This window comes from Littorina saxatilis, linkage group LG7 (assembly GCF_037325665.1).
Source record: "Littorina saxatilis isolate snail1 linkage group LG7, US_GU_Lsax_2.0, whole genome shotgun sequence".
NCBI lineage: Eukaryota > Metazoa > Mollusca > Gastropoda > Littorinimorpha > Littorinidae > Littorina > Littorina saxatilis.
Genome location: NC_090251.1, coordinates 51,543,126 through 51,555,183, shown reverse-complemented (window position 1 = coordinate 51,555,183; position 12,058 = coordinate 51,543,126). Strand labels below are relative to the sequence as shown.

At 41.1% G+C, this 12,058-nt stretch overlaps 1 protein-coding gene across 1 annotated transcript; it reads right to left on the bottom strand.

Annotated features, from left to right (window-relative positions):
- Positions 1-961: 961 nt before the first annotated feature.
- Positions 962-11,884, bottom strand: LOC138971766 (uncharacterized). Its single transcript, XM_070344569.1, has 6 exons — positions 11,427-11,884; positions 10,505-10,636; positions 6,103-6,187; positions 5,210-5,345; positions 3,616-3,708; positions 962-3,315 (listed from the first exon to the last, which is right to left on the bottom strand). The coding sequence occupies exons 1-6, from the start codon at positions 11,467-11,469 to the stop codon at positions 3,241-3,243; spliced, it is 564 nt and encodes a 187-aa protein (XP_070200670.1). The 5' UTR covers positions 11,470-11,884; the 3' UTR covers positions 962-3,240.
- Between the last annotated feature and the right edge of the window lie 174 nt (positions 11,885-12,058).

The following is a 12,058-nucleotide window of genomic DNA, read 5'->3' as shown; positions in this document are numbered from 1 at the left end:
TGCAGCAACAAAATGTTCCAAGGGGCGAGAATAGGTGGATCAGTGATGATGCACTAAATGTCCTTTATCGCGCGTACCGTAGATGTTGTTGGATTGTCACGTCCACCTAGAATATTCCAATGAAAAAGACACTTCGCAGTACACTATACGTGACCACAATGTTTTATAAGTAAACTGGGACTTTTCGGCTTTTGGACCCTTGGGACTCTCTAAAATTCTGCAGTGGGGGGCCATGGACCCTCTAAAAACTAAAAGTGGGGGTCCCGGGACGCACTGGGAGGGGCGTCCGTGGGGAGCCCTGGTTCTCCCTCTCCATCTCCTCCTTCCTCTCTCTATTTCTCTCTCTCTAAAACACAAACACTGACACACAGTCTCTCTCTCTCTCTCTCCGAGTCTCTCTCTCTCTCTCTCTCTCTCTCTCTCTCTCTCTCTCTCTCTCTCTCTCTCTCTCTCTCTCTCTCTCTCTCTGTCTGCGTTGTACACATAAATACAAGACTGACAAAGATGCCAGGCGGCAAAATCTGGCATGGTCGTAATTGTTACCGCTCATGAATGACCATGATAGGGGTTAGGTATTATGTGAAAACAAAGACAAATAACCAACTTGCTCTCTTTTTCCTTTGGAAATCAGACAAATGACTTGTCGGGACATTTTGCTTTCGAATGTGTGCAGTTAATTGCGCCGCAAAATGCACCAGTCGGCTGTCTTTTAGCACACACACACACACACACATCATGTACTACACACACAAACACACACACACACACACACACGTGACACTACCCACACAAATACCCCCCCCTCACACACACACACAGAATTTGGACGACAAGCGGATATACACAAAACGGACGGGCAAACAGATGCACAGAAAAACAGGCAGAACAGGGAAAGAGGGACATAATGTGCAAACACTTGTTTCTATATGGTTTTATGCAGAAACAACAATGGACACATATGCATATTTTACACTTTGTTTTATTCATGAAAAGATGAGACCATAGCTTCCATTTACCCAACTTGACACAATTGAATTGCAACAAATATTTTCACAGATTTCCATGGCAACACCAAAAAGTATCACTATATGAATTCTAGAAACTGATTCAAACAAAACACACCCAAGAAAACTGTTGTTGCTTTGTGAATTTGTTTTAATTTTAATTTTATTTGTTTTAACTTTTTAACTAGGAATGTATGGCGTGCGCCTTTTTACATTTTGGTTAAGATTTTTTGTTGCAGCAGTAAAATATGAATCGTTACCACAACGTGTGTCAGTTTCAGATCACTATGTATCCTCCGTGAACTACACTAAAAGGACTATTTAAAAAGTTTCAGTGAAAAGATCGGTGCAGTATGTTCAGGGTAAAACGATGAAGTGAACATAAAACTGACTATGTCAAATTGTAAGTTGGCTTATATAAGTGTTTGATTTTGGCCAGTAATTGTAGATCAATACCTGATTTGGGTGAAAAACAGTAAATCTGTTTTTTCTTCTTCTTCAGCGTTCCAGAATTTTCTGGTTACGTGTGAGCTCGTTTGCCCATTTGGGTTCCCCACACTATACTCTGAGAGCATAGCATAAGTTGACCTGGGACTGAGATCGAAAACACCAGGCTGCAGCGACCGGGATTCAAACTCACGACCTCCCGATTACGAGGCCGACGTCTTACCACTGTTTTTGAGTTTCGAATTAGCCACCAATTGATAAAGTACGTGGTAAAACGCAAAGACACAATGCCCTCTTATAGACGCAAATATTGAATATTTACATTAAATGAAATTCACAAAAAGCGCAAGAGAAACCACAATTGTTATTCTGCAAATATAAAGGCAAGATTTCACAATTATAAACAATATAAGTCTGCTGACGTGATACACGTTTAGTTCCACCGGTACAAACGGGTATGAGTTTAGGGGTCTGCAATGATATGCAACAGCGAAAAAGAAATGTTAAAACAAAAAAAGACTTTTTTTTATCAGGACAAAGACAGCACAATTTAAATGTCAAATTTTGGCCTGTGGGGGTTCCTTCAGGTAAACATTTTACATTGTTTGTCACACTAGCTGTCATTTTGATTTCTTGATGTCGAACTTAGCTAAAAAAAAAAAAATTAAAAAAAGGAAAAAAATTGCAACCATATCAATTTGGCGTGAAAAAAAAGATAAAACTGGACGTTTTGACCTGAAAGTCTTCTTTACATTATACATTTTTATGTCCAGCTAATTGTTACAGGTTAGTTTATTTGTCTTTGACTTTGTTTTTGTTTTGCAGCAGTCGTTTGTTATTAATAAACAACGACGACAACAAACGAATAAGATTCTGTGTATGAGTAGTCTAAGCTGACGATATTCGACCCTGATAAAAGCAGAAAACCCTGGCGAAAGAAAAAACCCTGGTGAAATACTCTGATAAAAGCGGAAAACCTTGGAGAAAGGTAAAACCCTGTGGAAAATGGAAAACCCTGGTGACAGGGGAAACCCCTGCTTAAAGGGAAAAACCCGACTGAAAGAGGAGAACTACCCTCAGTTACTTGTAATTTTCATTGAAATAATCATCCGTGACAAGGGAATGAGAAGAAATGAAGTGAATTTGTGCTAAAATCGGTATGTATTTCTCCTAAAGGGAAAGCTTGGCAATTGTTTATGATTATCATCAACAACAACCACAACGACGACAACAACAACAACAACAACAACAACAATAATAACCTTGAGGGGTTCATGAAATTAAAAGTGTGACCATAACTACTACAAAAATGATTACACCTGGGAATAACGTGTGACACTTTGTTCAACTTATGCATTCCTTAAACTTTGTGACCTGAAACAGGTATCTCTACCCGGGAAAGAGACCATTTTTGTGTGAACAGAATTAGATTGTTTTAAACCTAGACGAGCTTTCTCAGATATACAGTATATGTTTTTATAGTTACATTTAACAAGTATTTACTAAATATTTTCACATAGACTAGGAATCAAAACGATGATGGTGGTGTATGTGTGTATATGTGTCTGTGGGTGTGTGGGTGTGTAGAGCGATTCTTAGTGAACAACTGGACCAATCTTAATGAAACTTTATATACTTGTACAACGTCTTCCAGATGATACCTGAAGACGTTTTCTTTTTCGTTTTTTTTCTCAATAAATCTCATTGATGACGTAATATCCGGCTTTTAGTGAAAGTTGAGGCAGCACTGTGACGACCTCCCTTTTCAACAGCGTGAGGTTTGAGATGTTCATTGGGTGACGGCCGTTGGCTTGTTGCCAAGCAGCCAGTTGACCCCTTGTGACACCGCCCCCATCACTGCCGCCTGTCACACAACACACAATACATTCATTAAGCCTCAATTTGATGAATCAATAGAGCCAAGAATAACATGCAGAATTGAAGAATACAAAAATAGGGGTGGGGGGGGGGATCATAAACAGATGTCTTAAAACACAATTTAGCTTTGGAGTAGAAGTAGCACCACCACTACCACCAGCAAAAACAAAGCCACGACAACAACAAAAACAATGACGGTTGCACCAAGAACAACAATAGTAACAACAACAACAATAACCACGACGATGATGAGATGATGATTGTGGTGGTGTTTAAATTGACGTACCCATCCCCCTTGTCCGAGAAGCCAGCCAGCGGCGAACTGAGCGATGAAGGCAGAGATGGTGTTGGCGATGAAAGAGTAGATGCCCACTATCATCTGTAGCAGATTAAATAGAAAAGACAAGACAAGAATCAAGCAATGCCAACAGATGTGCAGATGGTGTTAGCGATGAAAGAGTAAATGTCCTCTATCACCTGTAGCAGATTGAACAAAAAGACAAGAATCCATTAAGTCATGCCAACTGATTTTTAAAAGAAAATGTACGTCCTGTATTAATAATCACGTGAATCATCTTAGTTCTGTCCACTATCAGCGGATACAATATCAACCCATGCTAAGTTGTTTCCTTCTTCTTCTTCTTCTTGTCGATCACACGTTACACTGTCAGGCCTGACAGCGAGACGAATGATGCCGTCTTCTCCAGGTCCTCCGTACAGCTTGCAGTGGGGGGAGACTGCAGTTGGCCACACGGTTTTCCTCCGACTCTCAAGGATGGTGCATCGCTGGAGGATGTGTTCAGTGGTCTGGTCCTCTAGTCCACAGCTGCACGTAGGGGAGGGGACCAGCTTCATTTTTTGGGACATGTGTGCATTTAGGCGGTTATGCCCAGTGCGAAGTTGCATCAGCACGACTTGTTGATGTCGCGTGAGGAGATGATAATCGTCCTTCCGTTTCAGGGGCATAAACGCTGCCTTTATTAGGGTTTTCTTCTCCATGAAGCTGACAGGGTTGTCTGTTTGGTCTCCCTGTGCTCCGAGTCGGGCGAGCTTGTCTGCCCTCTCATTTCCGAGGATCCCGCAGTGGGCAGGTAACCACTGCAGTACCACTCGCCTTTGTTGTTCGACGTTGTGGAGTTTCTCCATGATGTGTGGAAGTTTTCCCCCTGCGAGGGCCTCCAGAACTGAGAGTGCATCTGTGAGTTGTTTCCAAAGATGCTTTTTCCCCGTGGAAATGACCATGCAGATCTGTCCATAATTTCTTTCTTTTTTTCTCTCTGTTTCTGTCTTTCTTCCTTCCTTCCTGCTTAAATTCTGTCTTTCCTTTCCAGCATATGGCTTGATGGAAAGTAAACAGTTTGTAGTTATGAATCACTGCTTAACCCTATTGCTTGAACATGTAACAGAGTTTACCAAATGAATTGCATTTCGAAGTCAAAATGATTACATTTCATCATGATGTTGCCTTAAACTTCAACACCCACTGGCATGACTCTCTCACTCTGTAAAGTGAAATTATTATGAGCGCTCTAGCACCGTTAGTTTGTCAGAACCTGAAGGTGGGACCCTGTTCTTGACTCTTACCTTAATGGTTGTTGTTGTTGCTTGATGTGTGTGAGTGTGTGTGTGTGTGTGTGTGTGTGTGTGTGTGTGTGTGTGTGTGTGTGTGTGCGTGCGTTAGTGTGTGTGAATGTGTGTGTGTGTGTGTCTCGTGTGTGCGCTGGTGTATGACTGTGTGTGTGTGTGTGTGTGTGTGTGTGTGTGTGTGCGTGCGTGTGTGTGTGTGTCTGTGTGTGTGTCTGTGTGTGTGTGTCTGTGTGTGTGTCTGTGTGTGTGTGTGTGCGCGCCTGTGTATGTGTGTGTGTGAGTGTTTTGTTTACCTGGCGACAGAGCTCGAGACCAAAGGCGAAAAGGGCGAGGATTCCTGTCCACACGTCGTCCACCCTGTCAAACAGCTTCTTGCACACTCTCCACAGCGTCTCCTTGCTTACGTCCCCTTGCAGCTGCTTCACCTTCCTGCCACGTCACAAATACATCAAAACATGACTTGAAGTTCGGATGACTGATGTCATTAAGGCATCTTGTGCTAGCTGGGGGTTGAATAGGGGGATGGCAACAGGATATGAACTTCATTACGAATAAGAATAGATCAAATAGATCAAACTTGAAAAAGCAAGAACCAAAATCACAACAAATCTGTTTCAACCAATTCGACCCCCTGCGTACCAACCAGTTGGGAGGCACCCACTTTCGCTTCGTGTACCCCAGCCCCTGGTGTGAAAAATGTGAAGGTCTTAGAAAGGGGGTACATTCACAAAGGGTATGGACAAAACATCTAAAAACAAAAAAAGTCTTAAAAGGTGGTTCCACATTCACAGAAGGTATGGACAAAACATATAACAACAACAGTCTTAAAAGGGGGTTACACATTCACAGAAGGTATGGACAAAACATATAACAACAACTAAAGTCTTAAAAGAGGGTTACACATTCACAGAAGGTATGGACAAAACATCTAACAACAACTAAAGTCTTAAAAGAGGGTTACACATTCACATATGTATGGACAAAACATCTAACAACAACAACAGTCTTAAAAGGGGGTTACACATTCACATAGGTATGGACAAAACATCTAACAACAACTAAAGTCTTAAAAGGGGGTTCCACATTCACAAAAGGTATGGACAAAACATCTAAAAACAAAAAAAGTCTTAAAAGGTGGTGGGTCTTCAAACGAGGAGTCTTAAAAGGGGGATCCACGGTAGCGTACCTCTGCAGGGCCGGGTCGTTGCGCATGTTGTCAGCGTGCTTGTGGAGGTGACCCACCAGACTGTCCAGAAACAGGCTGTCGGGCCCTGAGACACAACACACACGACCAACATTGCCACAAACACAAACACAGATACGTAGAGTTCTTTCCCTTTACGTTTCCCTCCATATTGTTACCCCTTTTTGGTCTTAGTGCTGCTTTTGTTTTTGCTTCTGATTGTTGTTTCTGTGTGTATTCGTTGTCCTGAAAAAGCCTCCACAGGCGAGAATTCGACTTTGTTTTTGTGTGTATTCGTTGTCCTGAAAAAGCCTCCACAGGCGAGAATTCGACTTTGTTTTTGTGTGTATTCGTTGTCCTGAAAAAGCCTCCACAGGAGAGAATTCGACTTTGTTTTTGTGTGTATTCGTTGTCCTGAAAAAGCCTCCACAGGCGAGAATTCGACTTTGTTTTTGTGTGTATTCGTTGTCCTGAAAAAGCCTCCACAGGCGAGAATTCGACTTTGTTTTTGTGTGTATTCGTTGTCCTGAAAAAGCCTCCACAGGCGAGAATTCGACTTTGTTTTTGTGTGTATTCGTTGTCCTGAAAAAGCCTCCACAGGCGAGAATTCGACTTTGTTTTTGTGTGTATTCGTTGTCCTGAAAAAAGCCTCCACAGGCGAGAATTCGAATATGTTTTTGTGTGTATTCGTTGTCCTGAAAAAAGCCTCCACAGGCGAGAATTCGACTTTGTTTTTGTGTGTATTCGTTGTCCTGAAAAAAGCCTCCACAGGCGAGAATTCGACTTTGTTTTTGTGTGTATTCGTTGTCCTGAAAAAGCCTCCACAGGCGAGAATTCGACTTTGTTTTTGTGTGTATTCGTTGTCCTGAAAAAGCCTCCACAGGAGAGAATTCGACTTTGTTTTTGTGTGTATTCGTTGTCCTGAAAAAGCCTCCACAGGCGAGAATTCGACTTTGTTTTTGTGTGTATTCGTTGTCCTGAAAAAGCCTCCACAGGCGAGAATTCGACTTTGTTTTTGTGTGTATTCGTTGTCCTGAAAAAGCCTCCACAGGCGAGAATTCGACTATGTTTTTGTGTGTATTCGTTGTCCTGAAAAAAGCCTCCACAGGCGAGAATTCGACTTTGTTTTTGTGTGTATTCGTTGTCCTGAAAAAAGCCTCCACAGGCGAGAATTCGACTTTGTTTTTGTGTGTATTCGTTGTCCTGAAAAAAGCCTCCACAGGCGAGAATTCGACTTTGTTTTTGTGTGTATTCGTTGTCCTGAAAAAGCCTCCACAGGCGAGAATTCGACTTTGTTTTTGTGTGTATTCGTTGTCCTGAAAAAGCCTCCACAGGCGAGAATTCGACTTTGTTTTTGTGTGTGCTGTCTTTGTGTTGGTAACTACCGATTTCTTTCGTGTTTGAACAGATGCGTAGACAAGCTTAGACTGTCTGTATCGTATTGTAGACAATTAACTAACGTTCCAAATTTCAGAATAAAAAAAATCAAGAATGTTAAGTTATTGGAACGTTTAATCTATGACAAAACAAAACGTTACAATCACGGTACTTCGACACAAAGGTTTTCAAAGTGGTCAGACAGAAAATGACATTAGAAACACTTTTTATGCTAAGTTCAGTATCTGCAGGAGGAGGTGGGGGGCGGTAGGGGTAGGTGGGGGGATGTGGTGGGGAGGGCTGTTAGTGGGATAGTATTAAGGGTGGGTTGTGGGGGTAAGAATGAATGAAAGCGGAGAGGGGTAGGCACAAATTTATTATAAAGTTCAAGATGGAAAAAACCCACTAAGTATATAACAAAAAGAAATAAAACAAACACAAAAATGAAAGAATATATAATTGTATTAAATCCGACGGGCGCTGTGGCGGGGTGGTAAGACGTCGGCCTCTTAATCGGAAGGTCGAGGGTTCGAATCCCGGCCGCGGCCGCCTGGTGGGTTAAGTGTGGAGATTTTTCCGATCTCCCAGGTCAACTTATGTGCAGACCTGCTGGTGGCTTATCCCCCTTCGTGTGTACACGCAAGCACAAGACCAAGTGCGCACGGAAAAGATCCTGTAATCCATGTCAGAGTTCGGTGGGTTATAGAAACACGAAAATACCCAGCATGCTTCTTCCGAAAGCGGCGTATGGCTGCCTAAATGGCGGGGTAAAAACGGTCACACACGTAAAATTCCACTCGTGCATAAACACGAGTGTACGTGGGAGTTTCAGACCACGAACGCAGAAGAAGAAGAAGTATTAAATCCAACAAAAGAAGAGAGCTATTTTGCACAAGAGTATGAGTGAGTGCGAGTTATTTGTAACATGTCTGTATTAAATGAATCAAGCAATGGTTATATCGTTTACCAAACAAATAAAGAAAGTGAAAGATAAAGAAACATCCTTCCTATCAACCGATCCTATTTCGTTGAGGGATGTTATTGTGAACGCTGCCCTGAAACACACACACACACACACACACACACACACACACACACACACACACACACACACACACACACACACACACACACACACACACACACACACACACACACACACACACACACACACACACACACACACAAAGGAGTTGAGGGGGTTAAGGGAGATAAGCCAGTTTTATGAGCAGCTCTTTGGATGTAATCTATTTTTGGAGGCAGGGGAAAAGTTTTCGGGAATCTCCGTTTCATGATTTGTCAAGATAACATCTAGTCATGGATTCATAACGTAACGAGGAAAAGTTTCAGGACCTGTCATTAATGCTACAAGACCCTTTTATTGTATGAATAAAGAATGACATTTCATGAAGTAAGCATAATTTATCAGAAACGCCAAAGCATGTGTACAACACACACACACACACACACACACACACACACACACACACACACACACACTGTTATCAAAATCAGCCGTAAGCTATGTCAGCCTGTTCGTTATTTTTCAGGTGTTACTGTTACATTGCTTTCAGGAAAAGAAGATTTTAGTTACTGTAGCTTTCTCTTCGGCAAGAAAGTGCACGCCAAAAATACATCCAGCATAATTCAAATCAAATCAAATATAAAAAGAAAGTAAGTGGGAAAGTAAGAAGAAACAAGTCGCGTAAGGCGAAAATACAATATTTAGTCAAGTAGCTGTCGAACTCACAGAATGAAACTGAACGCAATGCCATTTTACTCGTAGCATCGTCAGGCAAAGGCAGTGAAATTGACAAGAAGAGCGGGGTAGTAGTTGCGCTAAGAAGGATAGCACGCTTTTCTGTACCTCTCTTTGTTTTAACTTTCTGAGCGTGTTTTTAATCCAAACATATCATATCTATATGTTTTTGGAATCAGGAACCGACAAGGAATAAGATGAAATTGTTTTTAAATTGATTTGGACAATTTAATTTCGATAATAATTTTTATATATTTAATTTTCAGAGCTTGTTTTTAATCCGAATATAACATATTTATATGTTTTTGGAATCAGCAAATGATGGAAAATAAGATAAACGTAAATTTGGATCGTTTTATAAATTTTTATTTTTTTTTACAATTTTCCGATTTTTAATGACCAAAGTCATTAATTAATTTTTAAGCCACCAAGCTGAAATGCAATACCGAACCCCGGACTTCGTCGAAGATTACTTGACCAAAATTTCAACCAATTTGGTTGAAAAATGAGGGCGTGACAGTGCCGCCTCAACTTTCACGAAAAGCCGGATATGACGTCATCAAAGACATTTATCAAACAAATGAAAAAAACGTATGGGGATATCAATCCCAGGAACTCTCATGTAAAATTTCATAAAGATCGGTCCAGTAGTTTGGTCTGAATCGCTCTACACGCACGCACGCACGCACACACACACACACACACACACATACACACACACATACACCACGACCCTCGTTTCGATTCCCCCTCGATGTTAAAATATTTAGTCAAAACTTGACTAAATATAAAAAACAGAAAGAGAGAAAGAAAGAAAGAAAGAAAGAAACGTAAAAAAATTTTTTAAAAAAAAGAAACGTAAAAAAAAAATAGAGAAAGAGAGAGAGAAAGAAAGACAGAAAGAAACGTAAAAAAAAAATAGAGAAAGAGAGAAAGAAAGAAAGAAAGAAACGTAAAAAAATTTTTAAAAAAAAAGAAACGTAAAAAAAAAATAGAGAAAGAGAGAGAGAAAGAAAGAAAGAAAGAAACGTAAAAAAATAAAGAAACGTAAAAAAATAAAGAAAGAAAGAAAGAAAGAAAGAAACGTAAAAAAATTTTTTAAAAAAAAGAAACGTAAAAAAAAAATAGAGAAAGAGAGAGAGAAAGAAAGATAAATAAAATAGAAATTTAAGACTGAATGCATGAACAAAATAAATGAAGTCAATCAACGAATGGGTGAATCAATCAATCAACCAATCAATACTGAAAAGGAGGGAGAAATAAACTGACCAAACAGCGCCCTTGGCTCGTCATGCTGCATTTCTTCATAGGCTCTGGCGTTGAGGTCTGACCCTTGGTCTTTAGTATCGTCACACGTCACACGGTGAAACAGATGACGCGTTTGACTCTCTACGTCACCCTCTGAAAGCATGACGTAACACACAGAAAGACTTTGAGTCAACTGGCATTCCGACCTCATGACGTCTGTGTGTAGTTCATCATGTGCCGGGGTAACATTTTATTCCTTACAGTTTGTTACGTATTATCACATTGTTGGGGGACTCGGGTCGCTTCCTCCCAGAGGAACGCTAGCAGGTGTGCGATTTTGTTTTACGTGAAATCATCCTCTTGCACTATAAGGCTCTGACATGCTTCCATGCATTCAAAGAACAGTCTTACAAACTTTTGAGACGAAACACCTCCATCCCCCCCCTACACACACACACACACACACACACACACACACACACACACACACACACACACACACCAGGGGCGGACGAGCGGGGGTGCACAGGGTGCAGGTGCACCCCCCCCTCCAGCAAAAAAAATAATAAAATTGGAAAGCTGATTCTATGACCATTTCTAAGTTCAAATGGCACCAGATGGCACCATTTTGCTTCTTTGGAAAAAACAAATTTCGGGGGGGGGGGGGATGCCCCCGGACCCCTCTAGCAAATTCGGGCGCTTCGCGCCCATCACATTCACTTTCGATTCAAAGTGCACGCCCCCTTACAAAGCAACTGATCCGCCCCTGCATACATACATAAATACATTTAAAGGTTAAGTAGCTAATACAAACACTCTCTCTCTCTCTCTCTCTCTCTCTCTCTCTCTCTCTTACACACACACACCCCAACACACACACACACACACACACACACACACACACACACACACACACACACACTAAAGCGAAAATAACACTCACCCGTCGCTGCTGCCGACGGGCGCGATAACGTTTTCTGTGCCATGGCTTAGCAACCAAAACAACAAACTCGTTTGTCAGGTGGTTGTTGTTGATGGTGTTTTTGTTGTTTTTGTTGTTGTTGTTGTTGTTGTTGTTGTTGTTGTAATGATTTTACACTAAAGTATAATACTATGATATACAATATTTTTCGGAGCGGATGAAACAATTAAGTCAGTTCGATTATTACACCTAAATCACTCCAAGCTAACACTGACGGATGAAACAAAAAAGATAAAATCCAATTTTGTTTTTGTCAAAACAATGTAATGTTTACTGTTGGTTTAAGGCACAAGAAACAGTCAGATCCTATGCCTACTCAATCATTAAAAGTCCACACACACAGAACCTTCCACGTCTGACTGACAGCAAAACGCAGAACCCTGACACCGCTTATCTGTTCGCCTCACTACTCAATTCAGTAGAGTGCAGGAAATAAATCTCAACAATGAAGGCGGATCGGGTGATGTACCGAGATTTTAACACGTATACTCCATGTTCTCCGGGATATAACTTCTCGGAAAATCCGACCCATATTTAAAAATAGGTACATGACTAGACTTTAAAAGACAAGTTTAAAATAATCAGCGGTTCCT